The 23,872-nt window shown below is 34.5% G+C and overlaps 1 protein-coding gene across 10 annotated transcripts in view; it reads right to left on the minus strand.

Moving 5' to 3' along the window:
- The window catches only part of LOC134529413 (TBC1 domain family member 4), a 353,166-nt gene that overhangs the window by 110,729 nt on the left and 218,565 nt on the right, over positions 1–23,872 (minus strand). For 9 of the 10 annotated variants that reach the window (XM_063363455.1, XM_063363457.1, XM_063363459.1 and 6 more), the window contains 3 exons: positions 15,982–16,143; positions 1,729–1,899; positions 758–885 (listed from right to left, as the gene is read on the minus strand). In XM_063363455.1, coding sequence (XP_063219525.1) covers positions 758–885; positions 1,729–1,899; positions 15,982–16,143 — 461 coding nt within the window. Of the gene's footprint in view, positions 1–757; positions 886–1,728; positions 1,900–15,981; positions 16,144–23,872 lie in introns of those variants that run through there. The other variant, XM_063363463.1, reaches the window with a different exon arrangement.

The raw sequence follows: 23,872 nt of genomic DNA on the forward strand, positions 1-23,872 counted from the left end.
AAAACATATTTTCCTTATTTTTTTATTTATTCATTCTCCAACTGACCTGATAGTCCAGTGGTTAAGGTCTCTAAATGTCAACCACAACATGTTTGTGTCCCCTGATCCGGGTCTCGGCTACTTCAATACATGTTTTTTGTATGAAAAATAAATATCACTAGCACTACCTGTCTTCAAGCTTCGTAACTTCGATGGCAACCAGCAGCAGACCAAAACAAGATGGTGGCTGATGTCATTTTCGAAAGGTCGTTTTTCACATCCAAGATGGCGTCCGCAACAATATGTGTAATGGTGTTCCAAGATGGAGGAAGGTTCTAGAAAATACAAAATGGCAGGTCCAAGGTGGTGGTGACAACATAATCCAAAATGGTGGACAGCTCCCCGAATCCCAATCTGGAATCTTGTGTCCCAGAACCTACTTCGCTCACTTTTTTTTCTTCGTCAGGTTATATGTAACTGGAAGGGTAGTCATCAAGTATTTATGGTAACATAAGAAAAGGCGGGCACATTTACAAAAAGACAACACATCTTAGTGGTAATGTGAAGATGTCAAAGTCAATTTGGCGCAGGAATCACCAAGAACTATTTCACAGAGGAAACTGACAGCTATATGAATGAGAGGGAGGCTGCAGCCACCAAATCCTGGGGAACAGATAAGTTCACATGAAGTTTAGGTTGAAAAAAAGTATACATTTTGCGTGCTCTCAAGGTCACAATAATTGTGTTGACTCATGCCTCTAAAATGGTATATACTTACTGCTGACTTTCTCGATATGGCAAGCTCTCAACAGATCCTGAAAAACTTCCTGTAGCATTATCTGTGTCGACACTATTAACAGAAGACGATGGTGATATTGATACATGTTCACTGCTGCCAATGGTCTGCTGCAAATAAGCCAAACATAGGGCAGGGTAAAAACACTAATGAGCAAAACATGCTAGCATAATACACAAAAATATACATATTACCCAATAACATGAAAAATTTTAATAATATTCGGATCCTATAAGCATATATTTTTTTGATTTCTAAGGAACATCTGTTCAGTTTATTTGGGGATAGTAATAATATGAAAAACTTCCATGAATGCTGACGAAAGGAATAAATGTTCCGGAGTCATGGGACACCCGTAACAAGTTAATTGGAACTACTGTATTTTTTAACTTCCCATTTACATGACGTATTCACATTAAAAATTTATGGCCATGTCCCAACACAGCCTACCCCAATTTTTTACATGCTGCTGTAGGGCCATAGTGGAACAATGGTCAAAGCACTAACATCATGCTAAGGAAGAAACAGGGTTTATACTTTGAGAATCATAACTTAATTTTTTTCATTATTAACAAACATCACAATCATGGCCGTGATCTGGTAGATATTCTCAATGTACTCCTGTACAAGTGTGAATCTCAGCAATGTTACATTTTAGGCTGCTTGCACAGTCCAATAAGGAAAATCTAAGCAAAACCTTGCAGGTTAGTCAAGTGGAGAGTACCTACTCTCCTCTGCCGTAATTCACACAGTGCAAGCAGGCTTTAGCATACGGCCTCATCCTTCACTTCCAAGCATGACCGTCCTCTTCAAGCCCTAGGCCCAATTTAAGCTTATCACATTATGACCATTAACACAGCCTAAGGATATAATATTCATATAAAAACTACATTATTTATTAACTAATTTAATAGCATATTCATACTAAACCCAAAATAAAAATTATTTCTTACCAGCAACGATGGCATTTGAGGAATTTGCCTGGAACCAAAATCACTTGTTGATTTCACTAGCCTTGACCTGTTTTTTTCCAGTTCATGAGACTGAAACTTTTCGAGCGCATCGTCAATAAAAGTGTCAGGAACTCTCTTGTGTGATACTTTAATCTTTCCAATATAGAGAACCTAATAACAAAAAAATATCAAACTGATTAGTAAAAAAAAATTTGTGAACACACGTTTTTCTATTTAATTATTAGTCAAATTTCACATTTACGCTGGCATAATCAACACACCAAAAATTAAAAAAAAAAAAAATAGGACAGGGATAGATTTATAAGCGATTTTATTTGCCAAATATACTTCTATGTGCGGTGGGTCTCATGTAATACCTACTTAAAAGAAAGCTTTACAAGAAAGGCAGCCACCAAACATAGTAAAATAATAACAGTTCTTCCTGAGGTTTTGAAAATACTTTATGAAACTAATGTCAGCATCAGTCGCTCGTTCGGAAAGTCCGCACCAGCTGTGTAAAGACAAGTCAGGGTCTGGGTCAGACTCAGCAGCAAGCTTGTCAGAAGTCAAAAAACCTAAAATATTAACAATCCCACGCAGCCTGCAGATCTATGTACAGCCTCAATAAGCATCACTGCCAAATTTAACACGAACCTTCTACTGAAGATGGCAATGCCTCTTTAGAAATTTACTTAACTATTTCATGAACGATTTTTAGTTTCCAAACTAATGGTTTTTACAATTGGAGCAAAGATTTATTATTTTTTTTAAACACACCATCCGTTTGAGGAAACACATACACGGTTCTTGGCCACCATTATGTTGCCAACTCACCAATTAATATTATGAATTTATCTATTCAACAGCCTTTGCACAAGAATTTCACATACATTACACAGTAAATCAATAATTTTTAATGATCCAAAGTATACTTTTCTGGTTTCAATATATTTCTCAACCAATAGACTGTTTCATTTCAAAGACATTAACAGTGGTACTGAGACAAAACTTAAACCTAGAGACTTGACATGTGATGCCTATTACTATGCAAATTGGTGTGTTTAGCTTATGTACCAAACAATTTTCACTACTTTTATTTTTCAGATTCTTGATTTCTCAGGGTTTTGGTTTATGTACATTCCTACCCGAAAAAACTAATACAGCTAAATTTATTATTAACTATGTACTTTTGAATGTAAACATGGTGCATGCTTAAGCCGAAAATTAATAGGTTAGGCCCAATTTGTGCAACATGGATACATCAAATAGAAGAAATTTAATATTTATAAAAGGTTTGAATTAGTTACATATTTAAATCAATATATTTTATTAAAACCCTACTACATAACATATTAAATTAAAATTTAAAACTTAGAAATTTTTCTGTATTTACATTGCAAAGAAAATTAGTTTGATGAATACTTGTTTAACTTTAGAATATATGTCTTTAATTATAATATCCATTACATTAAAATATGTGTTACTGCTGAAAGTAAAGAGTAAGTTTACAATATTCAAAAATCATGCACAATGCTATTTTTATTAAATGCTCAGAGACAGTAGGCTAATTAATTTTGTATAATTATTTAAAGCATTAAAACACGAACAGTTGACACAATAATGTTTTCAAATTATAGTTGGATAGCTAAGAAGATAAAAATGGAAACTGCATAAGTGTTGGCCATGATCCAGGAAGACTTTTCGGGAGGGGCTATTGTTCTAAGAAAGAATCCAGTTGCAAGATATAACATTAAACAAGTAAGAACATTTACATTTACAAATTCATGGTTTCAAATACTGAACCGTATTAGATTTATAAAACTTTTGATGAAATAAATGCCTTACACATGAATTAAAGTATTTAAGTAAACTTAAATTCACTCACCAATATAAATAATATAAAAGCGTGAAGACCACCCCCCCCCCCCCCCCCTCATTTTCCATACCGCAGGAGCCACACGCCTATCTCAAAGCAGCCTACAAATATACAATCACAACACGAAAGTAAGTGGCATCCTCTATAGTATTTAAATAAATGTTTCCTGTATCACACCATATGGTTTAAAATGTATGAAAGCATTAAAATACCCCAATTTAAAGGGTATACATGAAATTCCAAGTAAAATACTTAAAATCAACACTACTAATCAATCAATAATTTTAAAGAGATGTTTTTCCAGATGATCTTAAACTTTCCCATTGCATGATTCAATCACTTTTCACTAAAAATAATAATAATAATTTTTACTATAAATATAGACAAAACTACTAAAATACCTTATTTTTTTTAACAAGACTGCTTAATTAAAAGTGTTTAAATACCAGAACTTAAAATATAGAACTAATACAGTTTGCATTAATTTAAGATAGGTGATATATATAAAAAGCAACACAATTTTTAAACTATAATCTTAAATTTTATACAATATATATTCTTGCTGCATATCAGATCGTTTGGACAGCAGCCAAACAGTCATCTACACACAAATGGTCAAGAACTTCTCAGAGATGTGGTTAATATTTTTAAGGGTGGTATATTCTATTATATTTTGAGAAACTTCTTTACACCTGATAGGGTAAGTTGAGGGATTATGTCATCAGAGCGCAGTGAAAAGTAACGGAACGAAAACTATTGTAACGCTCAGAGCAACACGCAAAATTTAAGATCAGAATAGAGTGATGTAACTGCATTGCTATTGGCGCCATGTTTGTTCAATTTGCACATCTATGGCAACACCGAGCAATTGGGCGTGGCGAGGCCTTGCGGTTGCGAATACGACAACCGCACATTACAAACATTCTTTGAAGCCTCTTAAAATTACTAGAAACTGAATTTTAAAATTTATATAAATTTGAAAACGTATAACTTACACATAGCCTGTAACTGCACTGTACCAGCAATAACAGGAAAGCACTAGTCTTGAATTTATGAAACATATTTTAGCAATCAAGTTAATAGCTGAAAATACAGTTGGAAGCAGCAGTTAGTGAACTGAGTAGAACTACAACCAGTCAGTGATGTTTCACTTCTTACGTGCATGGCGGCCAAGCGCTAATAAGATTTTTTAATAAGTTTGTTTAGTAATTTCTTTTGAAAATATGCTGTACGGATTCTCAAGAAAATACACTAATCTTGAAAGTTTAGTTTGATGAATGTGGATTGTAATGTTTACTTTCAAATGAAGTCAAAAAACAAACCTGTAACTCTGACCAAAATCTGATTGTTGTAAAAAAACTATGTGGCCATCACGTGCAGTAGAAGTGAAACGTCACAGGTAGAGGGATAGGAAATTTGTAGGGTACACCAATATTTGAAATATACTATGTTCTGAAAATATAACATTACTCACCAGTAGTGTCCATTACTTCAATGGAATCCAAGAAAGAAATAATGTGTTTATGATAGTTTAAAAATGATACATAATTTTTGATTAATCTAAATATGTAAAAAAAATTAATAGTACGTTTGTTGACAAAGCTCAGAGTGCCAACTGATCTGTATTTATTTTGGCACCTAATTCACACCCCTTTAGGTATTGCGAAAATTTGTATCCTCTCGTTGGCATTTCTTTAAAGCTAAAAGTTTCAGAAGGCACAATCTTACACATAGTTAATTACGCAAAAATTCGCTTAAGTCTAAGTTGGGCCCGAATACTAGAAAATTTTGGCTGTTTTCAAATTTCAAAAAGTTTTTACTTAAATACAAAAGAAAAATTCCTTTCAGAAGGGGTTTGGAAATACGCATGGGGCATGTTTGGTTCTGTGCCCGTGGTACATACATGTCATAGCATTTATTTAACCAAACTTTATCTCTTCTGTAGAGGGAACTTTATTATTTACCAGGACTGGTTTCATTTGTGAATTTATAGTTATTACGGTCTAGTACTAACAATTTTAAAATTGCACATACATTTTTTGTGTTTTTTTCTTTATCTTGTCGAGATTTTGGCATTTACATATTTTTTATTACATTTTATTTTAATCGTCATAGATTGAACAAAAATACTCCAGATAACAATACAAGTTATAGGAGATGTGCACAGATTGCACATTCCATCAGGTATTTCGAAAATTCCTAACCCATGCAGGCATTTCTTTGTAACTCTTCCAGTTCCAAGTCTGTACAAATTCAGTTTGAAAGCATATTAGGCATTTGCCTCGCTAACTTAATATCGCTTTTTTGCACAAAATCGGTTAGGATGCTAACAACAGCTGTTGTTGCAAGCAAATATATTTTCACTGTAGTTCTATGTCAGCTCATTAACAGCGCCGCTACTGCCGTCTGTGTTACTGGCTGTAAAGAAGTTTTACTTTCAAATATTCAACGATTGATTGGAACTAAACAAAAAATTCACAACTGAGGTTTACAATAGTAAGAAAATATAAGACGAAAAACCTCTGTGAACCAGAGCTGTAAAAAAGGGTTCGCATGAAAATATTTAATAATAGACTTGAACAATGAAATTTAACAATAGAGCACGTAATGAATACTCACGATTGTAACAAACATGGGAGAAACCCCTGCAGAGTTTTACATTTGTCTTACACTCTAATTTATTCTGTGTTCTCGGCCCCCTTCCTTCCCATCAAGCACTTATTTTCAAACCCCGTTCCATCGAGCAATATCCATTACCTCTTTTACCCATACTCACTCAAATTACCCTGAAATGACGTCATTACTCAACCTACCCTGCCGGCTTGAAAAATGTTTCACTTCAACAAAAAGAGTTGGTGGTTTACCCAGGTTAAATTACTTTAGTGGTTTCTGAAGTTGGTTTGTGTTAATTTGGTAAAATCTAGGCTTCATTCAGCCAGAGTAAGAAATTTAAAAAAAAAATACTAAAAGTCTTGCAAAGTCATAAAGCTTTAAAAAAGACATTTAAAAAACATTAAATTCACAAATTTTATATTAAAATATTACAAAACACGTTATGAACTACAGTCGGCGCTCTTCAATCATGCAACCTATGGTTAGGCATATGTTGTAATCAGGCACTGGGCAAGCTGTTCGTGTTGGGATATTTCCGGGTGGATTCGTGGCCTCTGACCGCCAGGTCGCACAGTGCACTGCCCTTGTTTCAAGTTTGCCCAGTGTTCAGTTGTCAGTAATTCTTAGGTGCACTTTCCCTTGACATTGCGTAACTAATTACAACTGGTTTCAAATATCACTGCAATGTATATTCTATTCGGCAATCCCTTTACATTTATATTGATATTCCATAATATAGAAAAATCTCTAATCTGACACGGCAGTGTTACCGAACGTGCAGGACAGGGGCTAATATTCCATGGAAATAAGAGAAACGTCGGCTCCCCACTTTCACTATGGGCAAAATACCTTTTAAATCTGTTATTCGAATACATTATTTTAGTAGAACTGCTGGTTTTCAAACACACATACTTAATTTTTGAGAAAACATTCTTTCTTCATTCAGCTCTTAAAGGCCACGTTTCATTGTCTGTTGTCCGCTTCTTACACTGAAACCCAGAGCTCGGCTAGCTTCCGCATGCTGACTGTACCCGAAGCCATGAGGTCGGACTGGGGAACCAGACAAGATCGCAGAACAGTGCCAGCATGGAAATGGTTAATCTACCCCTGACCTCCTCGAAAGAGGGGAAAAAATACCAGCAGGGAAAAGGACCAGCAGAATTCTACCAGCATTTTCACACACTCCATAGAATGAGTACAAATGTTTCACTCACAGTGGTTTGATGAAGTAGTGTACAAATCGGTAGGTAGTTATGTCAACCCCAAAAGTTAATTGTGTTTGTTAAAAAAGACCACAGATAGTACTTATGAAGGTGACTAGATGTGGTTGCCACTCATAAATTAACTCAATATATAGCACAAGTGAGAAAACAAATGCTTCCGCAAACGTATTATAGCCAGAACTGCAAGCATATAAATATTGTGTATGAGAAATATTGGTACAATTACACTCGTACTTTTTCCTGATGGTATATTTCCATGCTGGCAGTTTTCCCCCTGGCTTCCTCGAAATAGGGAAAAAAACTACCAACAGGAAAAAATGCCAGCATCAAAACTTCCAGCTTGGAAAACTACCAGTAGAACACAGGGGGGAGGTAAAACTGCCAGCATTGAGAAGTGAGCTTTTACCCTTAGTTGAAATGCAATGAATGCATGATTCGTTTATTTTCGTGCTCTACAGTATTGTACTATTGTATGATTAAGCTGCGGTTTGCACGCATGAACGTTTCTTACTATTGACAAAAAAATTATGTTTAATGTGTGTCAATCAAAATATTATGTACATTTTCATGTGTGTTATAAAAATATTTTCATTCTATAAACATATTAGGTATTATTTTGGATATTACAAGTGCTCCCTTGAATTCTATATGTTTTCACTACCAAATAATTAATTGCAGCTGGATTTATAATTTTAATTGCAACATTAGAAAAGTTTTTATTTTAAAACACATGATTCCCTTCTTCCTCAATCTATTTTCTCTATTAATTAATAAGAGTTTTAATTTGTTTTATCCATAATAAATTTATGTTCGTAAACTTTTAAAACATATAATATTATAGAGGATAAAGTGTTTATGAAACAGAAAAAAAATTAAATTGTAAGACATAACTATTGTAGAGCAAGATATAATCGAATTCTTATTTTTCTTAAAATAATGCATTACATAATTAGACGTTTTAAGCCGTAATGTAACTATCGTGATTTAATTTACACACTTATCACTGGAATAATTTTAATAACTGTACATTATTTTTAATGAAAGTAAATCCAATACAAATCATCTAAGAAAATCATAATGCAGTATTTCCACTATTAGCCACAGGGTACACAAAAAAAACAAAGATAACGTTATTTATGTCAATTTTAATCATTTAAAGTTCGCAAAATGTGTTAAGATGCTGAAATGCAAGGGAAATATTATTTTGCCTAGTTTGAAGCAGTTAATCGCACAAAGTAGGTGCTTTAGAGATAACAAGCTCCTAATCGAATCTGTGTCACCTCTACACGCAAAACACATGCTTGCTGTTTTTCGAATACCAACAAGTTACTACTAAAATTAAGTGGTTATTTTTATATCAAGTGAAAACCAATATTATTATGCATAATATCTTTCCCTGTTTACAAAGATCCTGTACAAAATTTGTAACTTACAGAATCGCAAAAAAGTTTCTAATTTTAAATAAATAGTCTACTGGTAAAGTATTTTACTCTAGATGCAAAAACAATAAACAATCATTAATCATTGTAAAAACATTTTTCATGTTTTAAATGCTATTTATTAAAAATACTTCCGTCGTACATTAATAAACGTTTCTTAAGTAAACATATATTTTTTCTGTAACACAGCACACCGTCCACCAGGCTAAAAGCTTACAGCAATCGAAATAATTATAGAAATACATTAGGGAATAGCTATACAGCTGTAGGATTTCTGTAGTAATTTAACAGGTCAAGAGGGAAAACAATACATACAAATCCTGCCTACATAATTTAGTTTTATAAGTGTTACTTTATATTATATACTAGCTAACCCACGGCTTCGCTCACGCAATTTCAGAGTATTGCTAAAATATTACCATTGGAAGATAAAAAATGTGATTAGTTCCAAACATTTTTCACTAAATAAATACAATAAATTGTTAGGTGCATAAAATATTTATTTCATACGAAAAACGTTTAAGAATGATATATTTTTTAAAGTGGTTATACATAGGCCTTCTGGCACAAGGAGTCATGAGGATGTGTGAAGTGGGGGTCAATGACCGACTGCTCTAACGTCACGGCGGTCATCTTGGATTACATTTTAACATTGACTCCGACGGCCATTTTGGATACGCCTTTTTGTTTTCCGCAATTTTGAGTTCTGTCATCGGACACCCCACTCCCTAGTGTAGCACTTTTCGTTAAGCCCGCCATTTTGAAAATCTGTATTTTTATCCGATTTTAATGGGACAAATTTGAAAATTAATAAGAAATTTAATTATATAATTTTTAAAAGACTTACTACCATTTTGGATTCTAGAAACGTTGCAATTTAGTTACGCCCATAATCTTCAAATAACTTTATTACCATCTGATTTTAATATGTTGGAGCACTTGAAGCTTTCGAGCACTTGGAGCAATTGTAGCACTTGGAGCTGTTGGAGCAATTAGAGCTTTAAAAGGTCTTGGAGTATTGGACCTCTGGGAGCAATTGAAACTTTGGAGCTCTTGGAGCACTAGCATTGGAGCAGTTGGTGTCTACCGTAAATTGTAGAGATTGTATTCCTGTGACGAAATCGTATCACACAACATAGAATTTTCGTCCACATATGCTTACTTTTTGTCGAATACATGTCCTGTGTGTATTGCATGTTCGTTGACTGTGCTTCCTCTTTGTCGTATTGCTTCGATTGTGCTTCATTTTCGATGATTGTGCTTCCAATTGTGCTTATTTTTCTTTAGTTGTGCTTCAAAATGTGCGTCCGTTTCGTTAAATGTGTGTTCCTGTGTGTTCATTTAGTGTCCAGTGTGTGTTCTATGGGTCCAGTGGGGGACGCACCACAATGCCGAAATACCACAAAGCCGAAATGTCAAAATGACCACAACGCCGAAATGCCAAATTGACCACAACGCCGAAATACACTAACGCCAAAAAATGCCATTGCAGGACTGCCACAAAGGTTAGGTTAGACTAGGTTAGGATAGCCTAGGTTAGGATAGACTAGGTTAGGTTAGACTAGGTTAGGTAAGACAAGGTTAGGTTAGGTTAGGTTAGGCTAGGATAGGCTAGGTTAAGTTAGGTTAGGTTAAGTTAGGTTAGGCTAGGATAGGCTAGGTTAAGTTAGGTAAGGTTAGGTTTGATTGTGGTATTTCGGCGTTTAGGTACATTTAAGAAACACACACAAATTCATTCAGTTGTTATTTCGGCGTTGTGGTACACAGCAGTTTTCTAGCTGTCGGCGTTGTGGTCAATTTTGACATTCGGAGTTATGGTATTTTGGCGTTGTGGTAACGACCCGTCCAGTGTGTATGTACTGTGAGTTCATTGCGTGTCTGGTGTGTACTGTTGGTCCATTGCGTGTGTGTACGTATGTTCATTGCTTGTCCTGAGTGTAGTGTGTTCAATGTGTGTACTGCGTGTACTGTTTGTACTGTGCATCCAGTGTGTGCACTGTGCATCCAGTGTGTGTACTGTGTGTCCAGTGTGTGTACACAATGGTTTAAAAAACCTCTTGGCCTTTATAAAACATTTTTCAGGGATTTTTGGTCATTTAGTACACGTAAAACATTTTCCGTTGGTCTAAATGCTTGTAATTTATTTTATCGATACTTTAGGTCTGACAGTTCGAAGTCTTTGTTTAGACTGCTTGAAATATGTTATATTAGCTATCGGCAAAGAAGGTCTTGTGGTTCGAAAATGTCTAGCCTATATGTCCGACATTGTTCAAGACCTGGTATCGTATTCCGAAGACGCTTGACATATATGTATAGCAGTAAATATGAACTGTTTGGTAGATATTCTGAGTATCGAAAAATTATTTTTCCATGATAGGAATAGCAACAACGTATTTAATTAGACAGACAGGTATCTTGCCTAAAGTTTTTTTCTTAGAGTGAAGTATTAATAAACTTCACGAAAGCTGATGGGAAACAGAATATAAAATCTATTTTAAGCATTTGTTACACTTATCACGGGCCGAGAATCAAACCAAGGACGGAAATCTATTGCACCAATCATTATTTAAATAAGTGAATTTTTGGATGAATTTGGGAATTTTTGCCAATTTCTAGGTCAATAAATACAAATTTTTCAAGATAGTGGCCATATCGGCTTATTGGAGGCTGGTATATGAGGAACTTAAGCCTATTTTAGGACATTCCACCATATTTTATTAAATAAGAGTTTTTTTACCTCAAATTATTTTTTTTTTTGCATTTACCAAGGATCGAAGCAACGAGAGGAATCCAACAATTCAATCAGTAAATTAATATGTGATTTTTGGATGAACTTTGAACTTTTTCCCGCATTTATAGGTTAATTATTACGAATTTTCAAGACGGCGGTCATATCGGTTTGTAGGAGGCGAGTAGATGAGGAACTTAAGCTGATTTTAGGAATTATCACCATATTTACTAACATTATTATTTTTTACATAAAATTATTACTTTTTGCATCGCCCAGGGATCTAACCAAGGACAGGAACCGATCGAATCAATCAGTATATTAATTGCATATTTATTTTATGAAGTATGAAATTTTTCCTGAACTTCTAGGTTAATTATTACGAATGTCTAAGATGGCATCCTAATTTCAAAATGGCGGGCACCACAGCAATAATATGATTACTGCACTCTAGCGGGAAAAACTGAAACCAATATGGCGGTAACGCGCTCTAGCAGACGAAAATAATATGAAGGCCTCCAGCAGACAAAGACAATATGGCAGACATGACATCATACTAGCTGTCGATATATACCTTGGGAATAGTGGTGGGAGGTCTGTCTGCCGGCGGCTTCTGTGGAGAAAGGATCTGTCGCTATTTTATTATTTTTGCCGTCCCGATTTTCTAGCTTAAAAATTATGGATTTTCAAGATGGCGACCGTAACGAAAATTGCAACGGTTATGCAAAAATTCAATATGGAATCCGTAACGAAAATTCAACGATGTCATACACATTCAAGATGGCGGACGTAACGAAACATGCAACATATTTAGAATCCAAGATGGAGACCGTAACAATAGCTGAAAAGGTGTTTTTAAAATAATTTTTATTAAAATTTAATTAATTAAATTTTTAATTTTACAATTTTCCCAATTTTCTAGCATAAAAATTACAGATTTTCAAGATGGCGGCCGTAACGAAAATTGCAGCGATAACATCATAATTCAATATAAGACCATTTTATTACTTATTTATTTTTAATAAGAATTTTTAAATATATTAATAATAAATTACATGTTTACTCTCGCTGGGAATCGAACCAAGGACAGAAATCGATTTAGTAACTAAACAATTGAATTAAGGCATTTTTAAAATATTTTTTTTTTTGGAATTTTTTGGTCAAAAATTAAAGATTTTAAGTTTATGGTCAAGGTCAAGGTCGTGACCTCGGTGGCTTAGGGACGGCTTGTCGTCGGGGAATTTAAGCCAATTTAAGTAATTGGTGTTCTTTCTAAGGCAAAAGTCTTTTGAGGTTTTCGAATTTTGAATTTTTTAATTTTTGAGGAATAAAACAAAAAAAATTCCCTCAAAACGGTAATTTTCCCCTCAAAATAAGGATATATTTTTATAGGTATTTTGAGTCACATTGAGTCATTTTTGAGTAATGTTTAAGGTTAAGATCATCCAAGATGGCTGCCGTGACGTCACGAACCAGACTGAATCCCAGCACCGGCTCCTCCACCAGCCAGAAGCCAGTCCCAGAAAATACTTTTCTATACTACTCATTTATATATTACTGGTATATTTATTTATGATTTCCAATATCCTAAATTATGTTTGATATGATCAGAAGATATTATTTTTAAAGTTAAAACCATATTTACTATATTTCACTTTTCTAAAACAGAACTTCAACACGATATAAAAAAGAGTAGATAGATGTTGGATGTTTATAAATTATACAACATAAATTATAGCCCGCTTGATTACCTTCATGAATACGACTTTTATAATAAAAAAATTTACCGCCTTTTCACCCCTTTTGCAGCCGAATACAGAAAAAAATTCTATAGGTTTAAAAGTGCTATTAAAGCATTATTTTGTACGTTATTCTTGTCTAATATGGGTACATTTTAATTTTCTTGGATGTATAATTTCTTACTATAAAAACTAACATGCCCCCGTTTCATTGTATTTGTGGTCTATATACGTAACTAATTATTTGCGTAAACCTTTCTGAGTTTCTTACATCTAGATTATATATATAATTATATATATATATATATATATATATATAGAGAGAGAGAGAGAGAGAGAGAGAGAGCTGTATGTATTTTTTATGATACAAATCTTACTAATTTTTTAAAACACTTAACAGACGAAATTCGGAAAACTGGAAAAAATACTATTCGTAACTCTATATGCTTGTTGTTCATTCTTAATTTATAACTCTTATAAGCTTTAACTCTAACTCTAACTCTTCAGAAATATGTTTTTTTTTTCTTTACCCAAACCTAACCCCATTACACTCTTAATTGCGGAATCTTGCAAATAAATAACATAATAATAATTTTTAGTTTATTATTTTTACCATTTAATTTATGTCTTATTTAATCATATATGAATATATAATTTTTAAATATAAATTTTCACCTCCATTAAACAACAAATTTTAATAAACGCAAAAAAAAAAACAATACATAACTCAAGAAGCAAGGTTATATATTTTTTTAATTTCTTACTTCTAGTTTTAATTAATTTGGAAGTGTTAGTTTTTGGTTTTAAAATATACCTACTTTTGCCAACCTTTGGGTTTAAATTTCGCAAAATGGTTTTTTTTGTTTGTTTATTATGTAATATATTAAGAAATTCCTTTTACTATAATGAAGGTTGACCTATCTACTCTACAAACACAGCGACATACAGCTGTTGCCATTATCGAGACTTCTTATTCTAGAAGAATTAATTTGTACCGAAGGAAATTGAACTGAAGTGCAGCTCAGTGCTAGACGATATCTTAAGTATTTTAATTGCGCATGCATTATAAAAAAGCATAGGGTAATTTTAAGGCAGACGCTCAACGGAATACTGAATTAAATTTAGTGATAATTAGATTCTTTTATTCGTAAAGAATGGGAGCAGTTAAAATAGATTTAAATTATAAATTTAGAAAGTCCACTAAAAACATACAAACCGAATAAAGGACGCACTTATAAGCTTCAAAATAAGGAGAGCTAAAATGGCAACAATTTAAAGTTTTTAGTAAATAAATATATTTAAATACTACACTTAAATTACAATCAACAAAATATTTCGATCACCGCGCATAAAACATGATGGTTTTTTTTTCTAAACAATAAGAAACGTCTACGAGCGCACAGTTAAAGCGGAGAAGTGTGAACTCGTCTCTCGACAGTCGCGGCCATGCGGGTGATGACCAGACATCCGAGCTGGCGCGGGAAGTAGAGTTGGCGGGGGGAGGGGGGGGGACAGTCCGTGCGGACAGGGACACGGACAGATGTCTCTAGAGACAGACATTCGACTAGCGCAGCTTTGGACGTGTGTTTGAAAAGTTGCTTTCAAAATCTTACAATAGTAACGCCTTTAAAGATGAAAATTATTTAATTTTGTATGCAACACCAGCTTCTGGCATGATGCATATCTATACTAATGTTAAACTGAAAATCAGGGCTTCAAAGAGACGGTTTAAAATAATATTTTACAGCGCTTACAGCCTTACGAGTTGGGAACATTAAAATTTATTTTGCGGGCCTTATTTAATGTGCAGTAATGAGAAGAGGACGTAGATTAATAATGGAATAATTTTGTTATTACAATATTTCTAATTGTGGCGTTGTGTAATGCTGGCATTTGAGAGTGTATATATAATTATAAACACAATTTGTTCTTTACATAATTGTAAAAATTACTCATCAACCGCAAATTCATATTACTGTAATTTTAATTATAATAAACAGGATAATATTTAAAAACAATGTCATAATAAACCTTAAAACTGGAGAACCATTTACTAATGTAACAGTTCGTGAAATTTTAAATGTTGGTTCCCCGACATTGAAAGCCACCATTCGCCCATGGTGCATGATAAAATAACCTTTATCATATTTTCTACTGCAGTATTAAAGTGAACACACTAGCCTGTCAGTGGCTGTGTATAAGTAGCTGGCAATGTAGGTATAGCTCTGGTAGCACCCTGAAGTAACTGGCAATGTATAGCTCTGGTAGCACCCTGAACTAGATAACGCATACCTCTAAGCAACGCCATTAAGGCCACATTTAAAGTTTAAATTTTCTACAAGTCCACTATTTGTTAACTTCAACTGATAAGGTTCTAGCTAAAAATTTAATTTATTTGCTTGTAGCTAAGCATTGTGGCTAAACGCTATGAGGCACTGCAGCACCACTACAGTATCTCCTCCTGAGCTGTGGAAGGAAACCATTCAAAAATTAAAACCAGGTTGAAACCAGAAACTGGCCCCGCCATCTCTCGCATACAAACCAGACACGCATAGTACTAACTTCATTACTGAAGTCAAGATATTGTTCACGCAATTTTGCAACACATAAATAAAAAAAAACAACTCAATATTACCTCAAAAAAATGTGAGGCACTACTGCATATGTCGACGCCCAGCGTCGTGACAGCTGCGCTGGTGGGACTTGACGCAGACAACGAGCTGACTGGGCTTGCACTGACTGGACTCGAGCTCCTGTCTTTGTTACTCTCCTTGAAAGAGTTCAACAGCTCCGTCATCTGAAAACAGAAGATAACAACAGAGTACTTACCAGTTTAAAACATGAAATATATATATATATTTTTTTTAAATAATACTAAGAATTTATAAATAAAAGATTAAATGACATTGGAAACAAGATGTTTAAGTGATACAACTTTTTCTGTAAATTCCATTTTTATTCTATTGTAATCAAGCTTCTTTCCTTTTACTAGATAATTTTATATCTCTAACTTGTAATAACCCAGGCTCTTGCCCTCCCAACTCATTAAACACTTTATTTAAAGAATTATGTTTTAGTATCATATTCAATACTTGGTCAGGTTATCTAGTTCCATGTAAATAGTATCGGTTTATTTATAATAACATTCGTACGTTTGCCAAGTGTTTCATGAACATAATTTAGATTTTTTATTTTATCTATTTGATGAGTTGCTTCATTTATTTTGAAAAACGTTTCTTAAGGTTGTTTTTACATATTTTTTACTGGTTGGTAAAGTTTTGTGTGTGTTCACATATAGTTTTCTTTTATATTTTTCGCTATAGCTCTTTGTCTGAAAGGAGGCTGATTCAATAGTTTGCCAGTTACGTAAGCATTAGAAAGAGAAATGTATATTTGGTGCGTAGGAAATATAATCGCGTGATGGTTCTTGTGGACAGAGTTACAAAGGATCATGATCCGCGTTTTCACGCAGGAAAAGGCTCTGTTGTTGTCTTACGACTTCAACTCGTTCCATTAGGAAAGGAGATGGACTTGTAGGTCGCCATGTTTTAGTCAGCATCTGGTCAGGGTGCCTAAAGTTCGCGTATCAAAAATAATTGTATGAATTAGAGGCAGAGAATATAGTGGCTGTGGTCTGGGACACGCTGAGTATAATTGCCAATTTTACTGTCCATTCAGAACATTTATCTAGATATTGTAGCCACAGACGTCGATAGCAGCTCACAACGATGAAAGGTTAATTTATTCTTCGTTCCGAGAACGGAGTCCTTCGGAGTGTACCGTGAGTCGCGAGCAACCAAGGGATTTTCTTGTATTTTCGCCATGTACATATTTGTCGTAGTCGGAAGATGGCGGCCATTGAGAATAGTGTATATTAGTTAAGGATAAATAAAAACAAATTAAAATCAATAAAGTGTCCGTGAGACTTCCATTCAACAATCATCGCTATTAATATTATTTTTGAATTTAAAAAATTTGTCAACACCCAAGAAAATTCTTCAAGTGTTCATGTACACAACAGTCGGGCAAACTAGAGATAGCTTGAGGCCTGGACTATTATAAACTCAGTAAATTAGATTTAAATATTTTACTTCAATAGTGCATTGAAAGAATACAAAAAATATTTTGGGAAAAAAAATTATATATATATACACATACTTTTTTTTCAGGCATTCAGCATACAGCACTAGGATTAGTAATGAATGAATAAGGCACCATATTGACAAGCTGCTGAATTTTTATCTGAGACGCCACTAAGAGACTTTTATTTTAACGAACTTATTCGTAGCTTGGACACACCCAGGTAACTGAACCCATGTTTTCGATGTTCAAAAAAGAATGTGTAGCTTTGCTGGAAAGTTACTAGTTCATAGCGGGTTTTAATAATGTTCGCCGGCTTTCACGGCCATTGTCTGAAGTAGCTTGGCTTCTGGGTTGTAGCCGTATCCTAGGCGAATAATTCGACCATCAAAACACGAAGTGGCGTAACTGCAAAAATGCCGATGTTGAGATATACTGGCTACAGACATATCTTTACGTGGTCTATCATGTCACGAAGTGGCGTAACTTAATTCCCAATGGTTTTGAAGATATAATGCTTTTTCATTTCGTCGTAAGTGTTTTGGAGACTATTCAGCAAAACACGTACTGACTTAAGTTAACTTACGCCTGTTCGTGTTTTCCGAAAAAAAAAATTGTTGACTATTTCTCGTTTTAAACGAAGTGGCGTAACTACATGTGGGGCGGTCGGAAAATGCAACCTAATTGTTTTGTTGCACAAAGATGGGAATAGAGGGAAAACACCGGAAGGAAGACTGATACCGCAATACCGCACTATCTATATACTGATCTGCACCACTATCTGCTCGTCTGTCCATCACAACACATGCTTTAGATGTAGAGCCCAGGTAAGCATTTTGTTAAAATATTACTTATTAGGCCTACAACCATAACTAACCCTTAACCACAGACGTGAAACTTTTGTGCGTATATACAGGCGTGAGGTCCCACGCTGCAAATAATGCTGACACTAACACAGACGTGAAGTCAGGTGTCAGATAACCACTTATCGCTCCGGCGGCAGAGAGAAGACTGAATGGTAGGAAGGTACTGAAGATCATGTGTCCACGAGGTTACTGGTTACTGATGGCAGAGGGCGTCAGAACGCTGTGTGGTCCCGGGGACCTCATGTCTGTGGTTAAGGGTTAATAAATTAGTCTGCATATAATTTGTACATCAAGAACACTTATGTTCACCTTTAAATGCATTGTTTATAAACTGTTTATTAGTGAATTATTACTGCAGGTAAAATTAACTCTAGGCTATTTTGAAGTGGACGTTACAACATACATTGCAAGTTTAATTTTGTATATTTATAATACATTACTTATTGTATCTTACAGATCGACGCTGGAGTTTGCATGCAAGTAAGAAGTGGACTAAAAGAAGATGGACGCTTTAGTGAAGTGGACTGACGGCACCCGGAACGTGGTGAGATTAACTGATTTAATTCCAGTTGATAAGGGCAATGCTTTTAAAAAAGGCTCCAAAGTTAAAATGCTTTACAATAAAACATTTTATTTTGGAACAATAATATTGTTAGAAAACAGTGATTCAGATAGCATGTCTGATGAAGACGAACAGGCATTGGCCGAATTTGTGCCTCTTTCCCGCCTTAAGAGCAATAACAGAGATACCGAAGCTGATCACAACCCCAACACTTCATTTGGAAATACAGATATAGCCTCTAATGTAGACTTAAATTGTTTTGGTAGTGAACCCGATGACAGCGACGCGGATCCAGATTTTACAGAACTGTGCGAATTAAAAAAATGTAAACTAGTAGGTGTTCAAACATGTTGTTGTGGATTGCTTGTTTGCAAATCCCACTGGTCAAAAAATGAATGTGACCATATTGTTTTAACTGATAGCAGCGATGAAAGATTCATTGCTAAATCTCCAAAGAAGAAAAAGAAGAAACCCCAACCTAAGTTTGCAGAAAAGAATAATATTGATAATACAGATCCCATGCATTCTACATGTACTTCCAACGGTTGTAACTTAGAGATTTTTGCAGCTTGTGTGAGATGTCTTGAGTTACTATGCTTAAGACATTTTGAGGAAAGTGATGAGTGCAAAAACCATACAGATAATTTAGAAAAATTGGAAACGCTCATCGAAGAGCCAAGAGAGCCAGAAGATTTTGTTACAGAAGGGTCTGCACGAGAATTTCCCTTAGAAAAACGGTACAAAATAAATAGACAGAAAGAAAGAAAACAAAGGAGAAACACTGGTCACGGCTATACACAAGAAAAGTCTTACAATTTAGTTGCTCCAAGAGAAATTAAAGACCGTTGCATTGGTAGATTCTGTGAGAAAACCAAGAAGTCTTGTAGTAAATTTACAGATGAAGACAGACAAAATATTTTCAAGTCGTACTATGCTATGGGTAGTCTTCAATTACAACGAGAGTTCATTGCAAGACACATAGTGTCAGGGGCAACAAAACGCAAAACTACAGTTGGCGACAGTCGTAGAGCACAGTCAAAACAGTATTTTTTAACATTAAAAAATGAAAAAGAAGCAGTGTGCAAAAAGTTTTTTCTTAATACTCTTAGTATTAGTGAACGAACAGCAAGAACAGCTGTTGGAAAAGTAGCAGAGACAGGTGTTTTAGAACCAGAAAAGCGTGGAGGAAGACAGGAAACCCTAGCAGCTAGAGATGCAGATATTCGTAAGCGAATGACCGATCACATCAACAGATTTCCAAGAGTAGAAGCGCATTACTGCAGGGCTAATACAACCAGAGAATTTCTACATGATGATTTGAATATTAAAAAAATGTTTAACCTTTACCAAAGTGAAGATCCCAACGCCAACAAGGGCAGCATCGGGTTATACAGACTTATTTTTAGAAGTTTAAATTTAAGTTTTCATCATCGTAAAAAAGATATGTGTACTCTCTGTATGACTTACAAGACAGGCGATGGAGACACAAAGGACAGAATTAAACAGAGGTATGACCAACACATTGCGGAAAAAACAAAAGTTAGAGCAATAAAGGAAAGGTGTAAAGCAGCAGCAATTGAAAACAAAACTAATGTTTGTTTAGTATTTGACCTTCAGCAAGTAATCTTCTTGCCGAAAACCAACGAGAGCGCCGTATTTTATAAAAGACGCTTATCAGTGTACAACTTTACAATATACGACTTGGGAACCAAGGACTGTCATTGTTTTACTTGGAATGAGTCAATAAGTAAAAGAGGTTCATCTGAAATTGCTTCTTGCATATTCCTCATGCTTAAGGAGCATGATAAAAACAACGTAGGCAAAAAAGTGACTTTGTTTGCTGATGCCTGCAATGTTCCTTTACTTTTTGTTCAATAGCTCTAACATTTCTGAAATTAGTTTGAGATTTTTTGAACCTTACCATGGTCAAAATGAAGGTGATGCTGCTCACAGTGCGATTGGCCATGCCATAAATCAAGCAGGCGATCTGTTTGTTCCTTCCCAGCTGGTACCAATAATTAAACTCGCCAGAAGGGCGCATCCTTACATAGTCCATCAAATGGAAACAAGGGACTTTTTGGACTTTAAAAGACTCTCCAAAGAACTGCGCATTCTCACCATTCGAGAGGATAACGAAAAAGGACAACCCATAAATTGGCCTAACATGGTAGAGTATGCTTTTAAGAAAGACCATCCTACAACAGTTTTTTTCAAGAACAGCCATCTTGATGAAACGTACAGGTCATTTACTTTAAAACGTGATGCTGACAAGAACCTGAAGATGCCCCTAGATCGTCTCAACGTTCTACCGCAGGCTATAACAAAAGAAAAGTTCAAGGATCTGATATCACTTTGCGAAGGACCTACTCCCGTTGTAAGGGCTGCAGAGTTTCAGAACTATTACAGGTCCTTACCTAATTAACTTTTCAAAGATTGTTGTCTAGAAGAGATGAAACTTGAATATCGTTATTAGTGTTTCTTCTTTGTTATTGATATTTTATCAATCAATATTATTTAGTTAAGATAAGTTTTTTTATCATTTTGTATGGTTTTTAAAGCTAAACAGTACTGTTTTTATTGAAATTGACATCAGGTTATTTTATTTTACTTTTTTTTAAAACAAATTTTTTATTTTATGAAACCAACAAAGTTGAGTATCACTAAGTGGATATTGTAGTTCTGATAATAATTATTTTGCCTAGTTTTTGTTGTTTAGAAATTTTTGTTTAAGAGTGTAGATTTTTCAATGTATACATGTTAGTTTCACTATAGTAAAAATTTTTATGTAAGCAGTTTTCAAACCTCTACTTTTTTAAAACCATAACATATTATGTGAAGCTACTCGATTAAAATTTTTTTTTAATAATACACTGTGTGAAGAAGGCCCAATAATTAATGCTGAGTGATTGAGTTATTTACTGCTAATATGATATACTTTCCTAATAACCTTTAGTGTTTGTACTAACAAACGATTTGTATTGTTATAAGTAATAAAACTTGAACATTTTTCATTATTTAAATGTTTTATTTCGCGGCGTAACTCTGCAATGAATGAAAACAACAAAACACGAAGTGGCGTAACTACAACATTTTTTATATTTTATTATAAATCTTAAAATATAAATTTGTAATAAATAAAGTAATTATAGGTAACCCAAGTCAGACATCTTAAATATATATAAAAAATTAAATGAAGGGTTTTCTAGTTTGGGATTGTGCGGTATAGCACTTCAAACATAGGTGCTTTTCTTATTTTTGCTCTCCTGAAAAGTTGGCATTTTACAGATACGCCACTTCGTGTTTTGATGGTCGAATTCACCGACGTTTCGGTCAACACTGCAGTCGCCATCATCAGGGAGGAGTTACCTACATACCTAGTAGGTAACTGCTCCCAAATGATGGCGACTGTAATGTTGACCGAAACGTCGGTGAATTATTCGCCTAGGACACGGCTACAACCAGAAGCCAAGCTACTTCATAGTGTGTTTTGTTGCCAAACAGTAAGATGACAACAGTATTCCAAAACGGTTTCTGAAACTTTTTGGGAAATAATTTGTTCCTGTTTCGGCGAGCTAACCACGGGATGTGGTTTACCACCACGAGCATCAACCACTGGGTGGTTGTCGCAATTTAGTGGGGAAGTAGGGAGATATGCGGTCCTAGAGTGGTGATTCGGAGACGACAGATGGTGTTCTTGAGCTCTATCACGGGCTGCCATTTTTTTTAAAACAGAGTGAAATATTTGTTTGCAAAGTTAATTAGTAAAACCCAGCAGAACTGGGTTTATTCTCCTTATGTTGGTGATCGCAAGAGGAGTCGAGTAGACGGCGCGGAACCTTGCAAATGGGCGATACAACGTGCTACTGGTAGTGATGAGTCGACATGGTATTCCTAGTTTGCATGGCTATTTGTTAGAGACAAGATTTTATTAATTAATTTTTTTTTGCTTAATTTAATTTCCGTATTTAACAAAAGATTTCTGCGTTATTGAATTTATTTTTATAATAATAAACTTAAATTACTTAATCCTCATTTTTTCCCATCAGTTTCTCCCTAAAATATATTTCGCTATCCGGTTTTTAATTTCCCATAGGCTGGAAGATTTTTGTAGGACAAGCTCAGTGTCGTTAAACTCATAAATATATTTTATGTCTAGTTTCATACTAAAAACAGGTTTCTTTTATTTATTTAACATTTTGTAAAGGTAGGAGGCACCTTGATTTTATTTTCTAGAATTCCTAAATAAGTTGTGCAGAGTTTGATACAAAACTAGAAGGTTTAGTGTTCACCACATTTTTCCTGGCTGACTAAGCACTTTCTCGCATGCTGATTTTCTGATGTGCCAGAAAGAAAAGTGAAATAAGTCACCTCGATAATTTCATATCTGTAGGATTATGGTCGGGTGTCAAACATTCCAGATGGAATACAAATGAACAATTACGCCACGATTGATTTGTGGTTGAGTAGCCGCAGCCCGGAAAAGAGTTACAAAGAGCTAGACAGTTCAAGTCAGTTTTTCGAGAACAAGATAGTGAAATTTTGAACTAGTGACACGGTTGTGTGTGTTATAAACTAGCTGGAAAGTGTGAGAACAATCGACTAGATCTTAAATGACTACCTCCTCGTGTAAAATTATAAATATTCGTTGTAGGTTTTAACAATATTTAATAGTTTACTGAAAAAAGTGGAATAGCTTAGTTAATTCCTTTCAAATTAACCTTTCAGGCATAAAAACTTAGTTGCACCCATTATAGGATCAAAGTTATGACACTAATGTCAGGTTTTTGATTGAGACATTCTACGTTGAAGAGGTTAGTTGCTATAAATTGGTTAATTAGTTGTTGTTTACGATCAGACACACATTTAGCGTTTGGATAAAAAAAAGTGTAAACAACTTATGATAACTATGGAAATTTGATGTGGAGTTAGATAAGTTTGACAAATAAAATGCAAGTTAAAAGTCAGTAAGGAATCATTTACAATGTTTTAATGAAAGAGTACATAATAAATTAAGTGGT

This window comes from Bacillus rossius, chromosome 2 (genome assembly GCF_032445375.1).
Source record: "Bacillus rossius redtenbacheri isolate Brsri chromosome 2, Brsri_v3, whole genome shotgun sequence".
NCBI lineage: Eukaryota > Metazoa > Arthropoda > Insecta > Phasmatodea > Bacillidae > Bacillus > Bacillus rossius.